This window comes from Panthera leo, chromosome A3, assembly GCF_018350215.1.
Source record: "Panthera leo isolate Ple1 chromosome A3, P.leo_Ple1_pat1.1, whole genome shotgun sequence".
In the NCBI taxonomy this organism is placed as follows: domain Eukaryota; kingdom Metazoa; phylum Chordata; class Mammalia; order Carnivora; family Felidae; genus Panthera; species Panthera leo.
Window position 1 is genome coordinate 103,698,567 of NC_056681.1, and position 14,559 is coordinate 103,713,125.

Sequence of the window (14,559 nt, forward strand, 5' to 3'; positions counted from 1 at the left end):
CACACACACACACACAGAAGAGAGAAAGAGAGAACACTTAAATATAGCAAAGTATTAACACTTGGCAGTGGAGACTATACCCAAGTGGAGAATATAGTCCAAGAGTTACTGTACTAGTCTTTCAATTTTTCTCTTGAAATTTCTACTTGGAATTTTTCTAAGTAAAATTTGGAAATAATAAGAAAAACAAAAGAAAAATATCTGAATATGTTTGGGAGAATACCTCTGAGGGGGCCTAAAATCTCTAAGGAATCTGTTTTCCTATAGGAAACCAGAAGCTTACATGGTCTTTAAGCAAGTTAGACTACAAGTTATTTGCATTTTTGCATATTTGCTCTGCTTGCAGAGTAATGAACAATGTATGCAAAGCCTCTGAATGATAATCTTTAGGAAATCTGCCAGAGCGGATTAGGAAGGCACCTGTCCTGCTGTATCTCTAATGAAGCAAAGGAAGTTATAATGGGATTTCATGGGTGTGGGTAGTAATTGGATTTCGTGGAGGATGTAATTAAATTTCACCAAGGGCCTACAACCTCTGCCCCAGGAAAATGATGAAAGGGTCAGAGGACATTCCATCTTGCTTAAAGGGAAATATGTAAAGCCTGTAGAAACTCTATAGTGCATGCCTACTCTGTCCCCATCTCCTCAATCATGGGAGGGCAGCCCCACCATTTTCAAGATCACTAGAGTCTCACCTTCAGGCAGAGGGCTGAAAGCACTGTAGATAAGCCTGGTATACTGTAAAAGTCCCTGACCACTTTCTGCTGTCCCCTAGTCTCCTGAATTTTCTATTTCTACTTCAGGAAGTAGAATCAGAGCAAAATCCAGCCCAGAGGAAGGTAGCCTCCCCAATATGGGCAGATTCCAACACTCAAGTCGAAGGCGGTCAGGTTGACCACTGCAGGCAGCTAGAGCCACCTTCGCCATCATTGTGTGGTGCCAGGTAGCCTGAAAGCTCTGGGAACAAACAGGACTTGTCGATTGATAGGTTTCCTATAGGGTGTTTCAACTGGTGGCAAGCAGGCAGGCTGACCCTCTCCCCAGCACAGAGCTAATGTGCTTAGGGGTCTCAGTCTCTCACCCCAGGAGACCAAACCTTCCCTGGGAAGGCTATCAAGTGTCGTTTCCGGAGCAGGTTTCCAGAGTTGTGGCAGATGTTACTGGTGCAGTCAGGTGCTCTGATGTGGGAGCCTGGCCACCTTGCTGTGAGGCAGGCCTTTACAGAAATGCCTGGCTCTCTGCACCAACCCCTCTTCTGCTCTCAATCCCTGTGACTCAGTGTCTCTCCAAAGACACCCCAAAGTAACAGCTCTCACCTCAGGCCCTCTCCACTTCAGTTGACTCATCAATTCCATCCCATCTGCTTTCCGTTTTGCAGAACTATGTCAAGTTCCTTAAAACGACCTGGTTTGAAGGTCATTGGCTACCTCCTTCCTAGCAGACTGAACCATTCCTGGCTTCCTTCCTCGGCCTGGACCTTGAAGTCTTTCTGTGGGTTCTTACTGCAAGGATACTCTGCCTCTTTGTGCTGGCACACAGCCTCCCTCTAGCGCAGCATCCCTGCGTTACTGCCCACTGTTGTCATCAGACCATCCCTCTCATTGCTCATGCACCATTTACATGACAAATGGCAAGCAGTCCCTATTTCTACCTATGCTTCCACTTTCATTCATAGTGAGAAACTGTGACCATCCCATAAGTAAACTAAAACAACCTGTCCACGGTGCCCACAAGCTAAAGTTTGCAGTTAGAGCACTGAATCGTAACTTCAGACTCAGGTGATGCTGAACCACATGCTAAGGTTTAAAACATACTCCCCAAAGAGAAGGTTGTTGAAAAACCTCACACACTTGGATCACCAGCTGAGATGGAGAATGTGGATTAGTGCAATGTCTGATTAGTGAATATTCTGAAGGAGAGGTTTGTTTTACTTTGTTTTGTTTTGTTTTTTAATTTTTTTTTCAACGTTTTTTATTTATTTTTGGGACAGAGAGAGACATAGCATGAACGGGGGAGGGGCAGAGAGAGAGGGAGACACAGAATCGGAAACAGGCTCCAGGCTCCGAGCCATCAGCCCAGAGCCTGACGCGGGGCTCGAACTCACAGACCGCGAGATCGTGACCTGGCTGAAGTCAGATGCTTAACCGACTGCGCCACCCAGGCGCCCCAGTTTTGTTTTGTTTCTAAGCAACGTTTAGGTAGGAGGGAGAAAAAAAGAGCAGGGAACTGTCAGTCTATCCCAAATTAAATGGCAATTCTTAAATAATTCCCCCTAAATTATTTGCTTAACTATAGATATCTCTGAAAGCTAAAATAAGGGGGCAGGGGAGAGCTGCCAGTACGTATCCTGTAACATTTTAGTTTTCAACAGACTAAACTTATAACTGAATAGCATTCCAAAAACTTCTGCATTACTCTTTAAGTTAGCCATTTCTTCATGGTAAATTTTATTTATTATAAAAATTCATTTCAATATAAACAATTTTTCAATCATCCAGTGCCTTTACAACATAATGATCTCCAATATTTTTATTTCTTTTTAAACTTATTCATGCAGAGTTTTCTATTTGTTTTCTTCTTTCATTTTTTGTTTTTTCTTTACTTTCTATTGTCATGTAATTGTAAGAATGCAGTTGTAAGAAAGGATTCAGAGAGACCCCATGTACCCTTTATCATAACATCTTACAGAACACTGTATTGTTCACAGTTCAATATCACCAGGAAAAACGATGCTGGTACAATCCACAGAGGTCACTCAGTTTTTGCTACTTTTACATGCAGTTGTATGTGTGTGCATGCGTGTACGCATGCATGTGTGTGTGTGTGTAGTTCTATGCAGTTTTATCATGTATGTTGATCTATGTGACCACCACCACAAGCAAGATACAGAAAATTTCCATCCCAAGGATCCCTCATGCTACCTTTTTATAATTACAGCCACTTCCCTGTCTTTTCCCTCCCTCACCCCTGGCAACACTGACCTGATCTCCATCACTGTAACTTTGTCATTCCAAGAATGTTCTAGAAATGGGATCGGGGTGCCTGGGTGGCTAGGTCGGTTGAGCATATGACTTCGGTTCAGGTCATGATCTCATGGCTTGTGTGTTCAAGCCCTGCATCAGGCTCTATGCTGATAGCTTGGAGCCTGGAACCTGCTTAGGATTCTCTCTCTCCCTCTGTCTCAGCACCCCCCCTCCCCACCAAATAAATAAATGTTAAAAATTTAAAAAAAAGAAATGTTAAGAAATGGGATTATACAGTATGGGACCTTTTTGGATTGGTTTCTCTTACTCAGCATCCAAGTTGTTGAGAGTATTAACAATTCTTTGTTTTTTTCTTGCTGAGTAGTACTCCATGAACATACCACTGTCAGTCTGACTGGTCACCCAGTGAAGGACATTTAGGTTGTTTCCAGTTTGGCATCACTACGAATACACTGTCTATGAGCACTCATGTGCAATGCAGGTTTTTGTGTAAACAGAAGTTTTCACTTCTCTGAGAGTAAATGCCCAAGAGTATCACTGCTGGGTTTTATGGTAAGTACATGTTTAGTTTCTTAAGAAACTGCATACTTTTCTAAAGTGGCTGTAACATTTCATGTACCCACTAGTAAATGGGTATATATGAGTGATCCAGTTTCTCTGCTTCTTTTGGCATTATAAAAATATTATTAATATTTTTAAAATATTAGCATTTTGATAGGTTTACCGTGGTATCTCATGGTGGTTTAAATGTGCAATTCCCTGATGGCTAAGGATGTTACCTATCTTTTCATGGTCCCATCTGTCATTGGCATTCCTCTTCAGTGAAAGGTCTGTTCATGTCTTTTGTCTATTTCATAATTGGATTGGTTTTTGTTGTTGAGTTTTGAGGGCTCTTTCTATATTCCGGACCCAAGTCCTTTGTCAGATATATGGCTTGCAAATATTTTCTCCTAGTCTTTAGCTTGTCTTTTCATCCCTATTCCTAGTCTTTCACAAAGAAAAAGGTTTTAAGTTTGATAAAGTCTAGGGGGTTTTTTTCTTCCATTTATGAATTGTGCTTTTGATGTCAAATCTAAGAATTTTTTCTGGTCTGAGCTCTCAAAGATTTTCTCTCACGTTTTTTTGGAGAAGTTTTTATAATTTTATGTTCTATATTTAAGTAGTTTATTTTGAGTCAAAACTTTTATAAGGTAGGAAACTTAGGCTGAGGTTCATCTTACTGCCTATGTATGCTCTATTTCTCTAGCACTAGTTTTTGAGAAGGCTATCATTCCTGCATTGATCTGTTTTTGCAACTTTGTTAAAAATCAGTAGGGCATATTTGCATGGATTGATCCATTGATGGGCACTTAGTTTCCATAACTTAGCTATTATGAATGATGCTACAATGAACATGGGTGTGCAGATGATCCCTTCGAGATACTGGTTTCAATTCCTTTGGACATATACACATGAGTGGGGTTGCTGGATCATAGAGTGGTTCTATTTTTAATATTTTGAAGATCCTCCATACTATTTTCTATATTGGCTGTACCAGCTTACATTCCTACCAACAGTGCACAAGTGTACAAGGGTTCTCTTTTTTTTGCATTCTTGCCAATATTTTTTATCTTTTTTTTTTTTTAAATAAAAGTCATCCTAACATGTGTAACCTGTTATCTCATTGTGGTTTTGATTTGCATTTCCCTGGTGATTAGTGATGTTAAGCACCTTTTTATATATCTCCTGGCCACTTTTAGGTCTTCTTTAGAAAAATATCTATTCAGTATTTTGTCCATTTTTAAATTGGGTTATTTATTTATTTTTTTTTGCCATTGAGTTGTACAGTTTCCTTGTGTATTTTGTATATTAACCCCTTATCCAATATATGGTTTGCAAATATTCCCTCCCATTCTATAGGTTGCCTTTTCATTTTGTTGATTGTTTCTTTCTGAGCACAACCTTTTTAGAATGATGTAGTTCCATTTGTTTACTTTCACTTTTGTTGTGTTTTGGGTATCATACCCCAAAAATTGTTGCCAAGACCAATGTCTAGGAGACATTGGTTTTCTTCTGGAAGTTTTACAGTTTCGGGTCTTATGCTTACGTATCTAATCCATTTCAAGCTAATTTTTGTGAGTGGTGTAACACAGGGGTCCAATTTCATTCTTTTGTATGTCAATGTCCAGTTTTCCCAGCACCAGGTATTGAAGTGATTTTCCTTTCTCCACTGTGTGTTCTTAGCTCCCTTGTCAGATATTAGTTGACTGCACATGCATGGATTTACTTCTGGGCTCTTGATTCTGTTCCATTGGTCCACATGCCCTTCTTTATGCCAGTACCACCACCGTTTGACTATATTTGTAATAGAGTCGGAAATCAGGAAGTATGAGGCCTCCAGCTTTGTTCTTTCTCAGGATTGCTTTGCCTATTCGGGGTCCTTTGTGGTTCCCTACAAATCTTAGGATTGTTTTTTCTATCTGTGAAAAATAACATTGGAATTTTGATAGGAATTATGTAGAATGTATGGATGGCTTTGGGTAGTATGAACATTTTAATAATATTAATTCTTCCAATCCACGAAATGGAATATTTTTCTATCTATTGTGCCTTCTTAAATTTCTTTCTTCAAAGCCTTATAGTTTTCAGTGTTCAGATCTTTCACCTCCTTGGTTATATTTAGTTCTAACTATTTTATTGTCTTTGATGCTGTTATAAATGGGATCGCTTTTCTTTATTTCTTTTTCAGATATTTTGTTGTTAATGTACAGAAATGCAACTGAATTTTGTATGTTGATTTTGCATTCTGTAACTTTACTAAATTCATTTATTGGTTCTAGAAATTTTTGGTGGATTCTTTAGGATTTCTATATACAAGATCATGTCATCTGCAAACAGAACAACGGTAATTCTTCCTTTCCAATTTAGATGCCCTTTCTTTTTCTTGCCTAATTTCTCTGGCAAGGACTTCCAGCACTATGTACAGTAGGAGTAGTGACAGTTTGCACCCTGTCTTGTTCCTGACATTAGAGGAAAAGCTCTCAACATTGCACTGTTGAGTATGTTATTGATTTTTAGTTTCATACAACTGTGGTTGGAAAAGATACATGGTAGGATCTCAATTTTCTGAAATTTGCTAAGATTTGTTTGTGACCTAACATGATCTATCCTGGAGAATGTTTCACGTGCATTTGAACAAAAAAGTGTGCATTCTGCTGTTGTTGGCTGGAATGTTCTGTATATATCTGTTATATCCATTTGATCTAAAGTATACTTCAGGTCTAAAGTTTCCCTATTGCTTTTCTATCTGAATGACCTATGCATTATTAAAAGTGAGATGTTGAAGTCCCCTACGATTACTGCGCTATTTCTCCCTTCAGATCTATTAGCATTTGCTTAATATACTTAGGTACTCCAATGTTGGGTCCATTATATTTACAATTGTGATAACCTCTTAATGACTTGACCCACTTATCATTATATAATGACCTTCTCGCCACCCATTAGATTTTGACTTAAATTCTATTTTGTCTGATATAAGCGTAGCTACCCCTGCTCCCTTTTGGTTTCTATTTGCATGGAATATCTTTTCCATCCTTTCATTTTGAGCCTTTATATGTCCTTAAAGTTGAAGTAAATCTCTTATATGCAGCATATACTTGGGTCTTGTGGGATTTATTTTAATCCATTCAGCCATTTTATGCCTTTTGACTAGAGAATGTAATCTGTTTACATTTAAATAATTATTTATATGTAAGGACTTACACCATCTTATTGTTTTCTGGATGTTTTGTAGTCTCCTTGCTCCTTTTTTCTACTTGCCATCTTCCTTTGTGATTTGATGATTTTCCATAGAGAAAATCATTTTGCTTCTCTTCTTCTTACCTTTCGTGTCTACTGTAGGTTTTTGCTTTGTAATTACCATGAGACCTACGTAAAATATTTTGAGCTAATAGCAACTTCAATCACACACAAAAATTCTACCTTTTTGCTTTACATTTTTTTAGAGAGAGAGAGAGAAAGAGAGAATCCCAAGCAGGCTCCACACTCAGCGCTGAGCCTAACAAAGGGCTTGATCCCACAACCGCGAGATCATGGCCTGAGCCTATATCAAGAGTTAGACGCTCATCTGACTGAACCACCCAGATGCCTCTACATCTTTTTATGTTGTGTATCTCTTAACAAATTATTGTAGTTATACTAGTTTTTAATACTTTGTCCTTTAATCTTTATACTAGGGTTGAATGATTAACATGCCACCATATTACAGTATCAGAATATTCTGAATCTGGCTATATGCTTACTTTTACTATTTTTATGTGTTATGTTTTCTTACTAATCATGTCCTTTCATTTCAGCTCAAAGAATTCCTTTCATCATCTCTTTTAAGGCAGGCCTAGTGGTGAAGAACTCTCTCGGCTTTGGTTGCTTGAGAAAGTCTATAGTTCTCCTTCATTTTTGAAGGACAACTTTGCTAGGTTAAATATTTCTGTTTAGCAGGGTTTTTTTCTTTCAGCATTTCAATATATCATCTCACTCTCTCCTGGCCTGCAAAGTTTCTGCTGAGAAATCCACTGACAGCCTTATGGGGGTCCCCTTGTATTTGAGGATTTTTTTTCTCTTGTTGCTTTTAAAATTATTTGTCTTTTAATTTAGACCATTTGATTATAATATACATTGAAGAAGATCTCTTTGAGTTGAACGTCTTGGAGGGCTTATGAGCTTCTTGAACTTGGATATCCAAATCTCTCCCCAGATTTGGGACATTCTCAGCCATGATTTCTTTAATAAACTTTCTACCCTTATCTCCCTCTCTTCTCCTTTTGAGATTCCAATATGCATAGACTGTTCCCTCTTGATGGTGGCCCATAGTTCATGTAGGCTTTCTTCACTTTTTTTCCTTCTCTTTTCCTTTGTTCTCCTCTGACTGGATAATTTCAAATGATCTGTAGTCCCCTTCACAAAATCTTTTTCTGCTCAATCAGGTCTGCTGTTGATGTTCTCTACTGCATCTTTCACTTTATTCATTGTATTCCCCAACTTTGTAATTCCTATTTGGTTATTTTTAATGATTCATATATTTTTGTTAAATTTCTAATTTTTTTCATGTATTGCATTACTTATGTCATTGAATTATCTTTCTGTGTTTTCTTGTAGCTCATTGAACTTCCTTAAAACAGCTATTTTGCATTGCTTATCAGGAAAATTGCAGATCTCCATTTCTTTGGGGTCAGTCACTAGAAAATCTGTATGTCCCTTTGGTGGTGTCATGTTTCCTTCATTTCTCGTGTTCCTTGAAGTCTTCCACTGCTGTCTTCACATTTGAAGAAGTTATCACCTCCTCTAGTCTTTACTGACTGGCTTTGGGAGAGAAATACCTTCCACCGGTCCTCTTATGAATTGAAGCTTTCTCAGACCTTCTATAGATACACATGTTCCACACCTCTTATTCCCTCTTAGGGAACAGTTCTTAAGACTGTATTACTTTTTTTGATCCTGCAAAACCAGGATTCGTGCTTATAGCTTCTCGTTTGCTCCCCCCTTGGGTGGTACTGAGGGCTCAAGTTTGTATGCTTTCTTCTAACCCCACAGGGTCAGGCTGGCTTTCTTCAGGCGCTCACTAGCTGTCTGCAGAGGCTGGCTCTTGCTGCCCTTGGGAATGTACACTGATAACTGGCCATGGAGTAGCAATGAGTGTGACTAGGCATGTAGAGTGTTGTGGGTGTCCGTGGACCAAGCTGGAAGATCTGTAAGTGAAGTGTCCCCAGTGGTTCATAAGTGGGTTTCCTGAAGGAGTCTGCAAAGCAGTTAGTAGGATCCATATCCGACTGATGTCAGCCCTGGCTGCTATTCTCCCAGCTACTCCTTGCACTCCGTGTCATGCAACACACCTCAGAAATCTGGGTAAGAGGAGAAAGAAATGGGTCTCTTGGGCAATGTCCCACACATCTGGGGAAGCTGGGTGTTCACTTACACACTCTCACTTTCCCCTGTGAGGAAAATCACAGGCCGAAAGATCTCTTTTGTCACTGAGCTGTGTTGCCTCAAGGGAGAGGTAACATGGCTAAAGTGAAACTGTTCCTCTTACTCTCTTCAATGCATCCAATCTCAGATTATTTTTTGCTCCAACAATGTGCTGGAACTTGGTGGACTCATGGACTTATACAAAGGCACTGTTACCCTTGGATGATTATCAAAATTGGTGTTCTCTGGGGGTAAGATGGCAGAAAACTCCTATTCCACTGTTTTGATGTCGTCAATAAACTTGTCTATGTCTACAAAAAACCTTTGTTGTGATTTTGATGGGGATTTCGTTAAATCTATAGATCAGTTTGGGCAGAACTGACATCTTCCTACACAGAGTCCTCCAACTGATGAATATAGTATGTCTCTCCATTTATTTAGGATTTCTTTGATTTCTTTCAAGCATTTTGTAATTTTCAGCATATAGATCCTATGCATGTCAATTGAATTTAAACCTAAGTATTTCATTTTCTTTGGGATAATTGTAAATAATATTGTGTGTTTAATTTCAGTTTTCATGCTTGTTATTAGTATATAGAAATGAAATTGATTTTTGTGTATTGATCTTATATGTTGCAGTCTTGCTGAACTCAGTTATAGGAGTTTGGGGATAGCTTCTCTGAATTTCCTATGTAGATAATCATATAATGTGGAAACAGGGACAGTTTTTATTTCTTCCTTTATAATATCTAGGTCTTTTATTTCTTTTTCTTGCCTTATTGCGCTGGTATAACTTCCAGCCCTATGTTGAATAACAGTGGTGCCAGTGGACATCCTTGACTTGTTCCTGACCTTAGGGGAAAAGCATCCAGTGATTCACCAGTAAGCATGATGTTGCTTATATTTTTTGTATACACTTCTTATCAAGTGAAAGAAGTTCCTTCCTAATCCTGGTTTGATAAGATTTTACACTGTGATTTCGTCAAAAACTTTAACTGTGGAAACCAATATGTCCATGTGATTTTTTTCTCTTATAGTCTAATGATACGATGGACTACAACAATTGATTTTTGAATGCTAAAGCAGTCTTGCATATAAAGAATAAATTCCATTTCGTGATGGTGTATAATTCATTTTACACACTGTTAGATTCAATCTGTTAATATTTTGTTGAAGATTCTTATATCTAAATTTACGAGACTTATTGATGTGTATTTTTCCCTTTTTCGTAATGTCCGCTTTTGGTTTCAGAGTAATACAAGCTATATAAAATGAGTTGGGAAGTGTTCCCTTCTTTCCTATTTTCTGGAAGAGATTGTGCAAAATTCTTCTTCAAATGTTTGACAGAATTCTTCAATGAAACCTAAGCCTGGAGACTTTTTGAGGAAGTATTTTATTATTAATAAAAATTCAATTTGTGAGATTATAGGACTATCCAGGTTGTCCATTTCAAGTTGGTGTTTGTGGTTTTTGAGGAATTGGTCAATTTGACTAAGTCATCAAATGTATTAATGTAAAGTTGTTTTCTAGTATTCCTTCATTATTCTTTTAATTCCTGCAAGATACCTAGTGACATATCCATGTTCATTCCTAATATTGGTTATTTGAATCTTCTTGGGTTTTTTTTTTTTTTATCACACCTCCTGGGTTAGTCTAGTTGATGACCTCCATTCTAGTTGTGGAAGGAGGGGCTCAACTCTCCACTGGATCCTGCTAACACTGGGGTACAGGGTTAAATCATACTGGTGATTTGCTTCATTTTACATCACCTCAAAGGGTCTTGCTGCTGCTGAGTAGAGGTGGAGGCTTAGCTCACCAATGGGCCCTGCTGACATTACCCTGATGTAAAAATCTGACTTCCAGTTGCTTCCACTAGGCAGGGGATAGGATATTAGATCTCTGCCCAGCCCCACCAATAGCACCAGGTTGGGTAATGGCAGTGCTACCTGCTACCTGCTTCTGCCTACTTCCTTGGATCAGAGGTCAGGTGAAAGATCAGTTCCTGCCAGGCCCTGCCGAAATAGGTGTGTGTGTATGCGCGCGCGCGCGTGTGTGTGTGTGTGTGTTCAGTTTTTCTCTTTTGTTTGACTGATGTAGGGAGGGTATTTCTAGAAAGGTGTTTTTGTTTTTTTGGAGGGGGTTGGGGTTTTTTGTTTGTTTGTTTGTTTGTTTTGGTTTTGGTTTTGGTTTGTTTGATTATTATGACTGTTAGGCCACCATCTTCCCTATCCTTTGGCTGGGGAGAACAGGCTCTTCCTGGAGTTTGTGCCTATTAGAGATTCAGGGCATACATATATGCCCTATCCAGGATTTAGGGGAGACAATAACGAAACCCAGAAAACTTACAGCCGTTGCCTTCCCCCAGCTCCAAGATCTCTAGGCAGCCTGCTTTCTTCCTTCTCTCTTTCAGAATTTTCTTACATTTGTTTGCTGTATTATGTATTAATTATGTATTTATGTATTAATTATGTATTATGTATATGTATATGTATGTGTGTATATGTATATGTATATCATGTAATATGTATAATTATGTATTAATTATTAAGAGGGAGAACCTGGGAGGAATAGGGCCATTCCATCTTAGCAGAACCAGAAGTCCCTATTTTTCTTTTTTAAAAACACCAAATTACGATCACATTGTATATATAATTTTATATCATTTTTACTTACCATATCATAAGTTTTTAATTTCTGTAATAAACTCTTTGTAAGTACAATTTTAAAAGCTATATAATTCCCAACTGAGTGGCCAGAAGATGATTTACATAATCATTTTCCTATTGTTGAAAATTTAGATTCCAACATTATTGCTGTAATAAATAATGTACTAATGAAAACGTTTGTGCCTTAACGTTTTTCTGTATTTTAGGATTATTACCTTAGATAGTCCCAGAAGTAGAATCACACACAGCCTAATAGGAACATGGAAGAGTGCCTCTTTTGTTCTCAACAACACTGGGACTTCAATATACTCTTAAACATGAATCAGTCTGATAGAGAAAACAGTATTATAGTATGCCCTAATGTGCATTTCTCTGATCGCCAGTGAGGTTGATCAATTGCCCTCCTTTTGTAAATTGCCTTTTCATGTCTTTGTGCCTGTTCATCTTCTGGGTCTTCATATACTCTTTTGGAATAGCCTTCCCAGTACAAGAACTGACTAATTGTGTCTAAGAAGCTGTTTTCTTAAAGCAAAAAAGATATAGTTCAATGTCAACGATCAGCTAGGAGAGAAATAATTTCATCCCGTGTTCAACTACTGCAAAGATCAAGCGCTTAACAGGAAAACACCTACCAATTAAATGAAGACATCAGATGAAAATAAAACGTACGAAACACTTTAGATTTCTGGGTAACTCTTAATCTTGAAAGTTACACTGTTTAAGAAGAATAAACATTTCCAAGAGGCACCTAGGTGGCTCAGTCAGTTAAGCATCCGACTCTTTTTCTTTTCTTTTTTTTTTTTTTTTAGCTGTTTGTGCACAGGGACTTTATTAACATTTTGAGTAATAATCAGAGGAGTCTTCCAGCCAACAAGTCCTTTCTTGTATGTCTATTTGCTTATTTTGTTTTTATTTTTTATTTTATTATTATTTTTTAATATGAAATTTATTGTCAAATTGGTTTCCATACAACACCCAATGCAATAAGTCATACAGAGAAAGACAGATACCATATGTTTTCACTCTTATGTGGATCCTGAGAAACTTAACAGAAGACCATAGGGGAGGGGAAGAGGAAAAAACAAAGAGAAGGAGGGAAGCAAACCATAAGAAACTCTTAAAAACTGAGAATAAACTGAGGGTTGATGGGGGTTGGAGGGACGGGTAAGTGGGTGATGGGCATTGAGGAGGGCACCTGCTGGGAGGAGCACTGACTCTTGATTTTAGCACAGGTTATGATCTCAAGGTTCATGAGATCAAGCCCCATGTCGGGCTCTGTGCTGACAGTGCAGAGCCTGCTTGGGATTCTCTCTCTCCCTTCAAATCTGCCCCTCCCCTACTAGCACTAACACACTCATGCATGCTCACTCTCTCTCTCTCAAAGTAAATAAATAAACTTTTTTTTTAAAAAAAGAATAGGGGTGCCTGGGTGGCTCGGTCGGTTAAGCGTCCGACTTCGTCTCAGGTCATGATCTCATGGTCCGTGGGTTCGAGCCCCGCGTCGGGCTCTGTGCTGACAGCTCAGAGCCTGGAGCCTGTTTCAGATTCTGTGTCTCCCTCTCTCTGTGACCCTCCCCTGTTCATGCTCTGTCTCTCTCTGTCTCAAAAATAAATAAACGTTAAAAAAAATTAAAAAAAAATAAATAAAAAGAAGAATAAACATTTCCTGAATCTTACCTGCAGCATAACAACATTGTCGCCTTCAAAAGTTACAAACACATCCGTGTCACATTTTAGGCCTGAGATTCGGTTTTCCATCATGTAACCCTATTGCAGAAAAAAGAAAAGAAATATATTTTAAATGTGCAATCCCATCATCATAAAAGACTAACCTTTTCTTTGAAATTATACAAAAATACAGAAAATGGAAAAGAATACAGTAACTATAGTTCTCCTGCCCAGAGTAACCATTCTAAGAGTTTTAAGCCATCACACTTGCTTTTGATCTATAAATATTATTTCAGATTTGCCTTCATTATTAGTAAAAACATTTGGACATAGTCATGTCACATTTTTCCCCCAAAATATTTCAACAAATTGTGCTGATTTTTTTCTACCTCTCTTCCAAATCTTATGAATTCTAATAAATGTCAAGAAATTAGTGATTGTGCCCTAAATATATGCAGGAGAATGATGCCTCCTCCACCCCAACCTTTTCGAAATTAGCAAATGTACCTGATTCTCAGGACACCACACAAAAATCCTAAATTGCCACTCTGCGTGTTAATATCATTAACTACTCTGAGTCATAAATTCACACCCCAGTTTCCAGCTAGTGTTTTTTCTTTTTTTATTTCCTGAAATCCTTATTTAAATGGCAGTAGCCTGCTGCTCATTTTCAAAGTGTTGACAGTAGTTCTGCACACAAACTGGGAGAAGCAGCTGCTCAGGAGAAAGTCGATCGGCCCCAGGCAAAACATAGAGCAGCAAAGTTTGCCTGTGTTTGGCCTCGGGCCCTTCCCCTTCTGAAGGCCCCTGCACGGTATTTCTTCCAGTTCCTTGCTCTCCCCATTAAATCTCTAGAATCTTTCCCACTCTCAAAATCGGCTTCCACAAATCAATCCTGCCTGAGTAAGTTATATCAGAGGTGACTGCCAGGCTACTTCTCCCAGGACTATTTGCATTTAGCACTTCAGCTCTGGAGAGGGAATGACAAGATTCAGCCTCTGCTGAAATTTGCAAGCCGCACCGAGCAGCGCAGAAGGGCGCTCCCGTGGGCAGCCATACGCTCCCATCTCAGGGTACCTTGCTTTCTTTCTGAAAATGGCCACTTGAGTCACAGAAGCCAGCACTTCCGGGGGGTTGCTGCCTGCAGAAGTCTGGAGCATCAGTCAGTGCTTCCTGACCCGGCAGCCGTCTTCGGATGCCCCTACTTTCCCAGACCCCCACCCAGGCCAGCATCACAGCGGTCTACGCAGGCCGAAGTGCACAGTGTAAGCATCTTCAGGACTCCTTAACAGTTACAT

General features: G+C 38.8%; 1 protein-coding gene across 1 annotated transcript in view; it reads right to left on the reverse strand.

The window, feature by feature from the left end:
• The window catches only part of ACOXL (acyl-CoA oxidase like), a 344,180-nt gene that overhangs the window by 123,138 nt on the left and 206,483 nt on the right, over positions 1 to 14,559 (reverse strand). Inside the window, exon 13 of the mRNA XM_042930333.1 lies at positions 13,271 to 13,360. Within this exon, the coding sequence (XP_042786267.1) occupies positions 13,271 to 13,360 (90 nt within the window). The remainder of the gene's footprint in view (positions 1 to 13,270; positions 13,361 to 14,559) is intronic.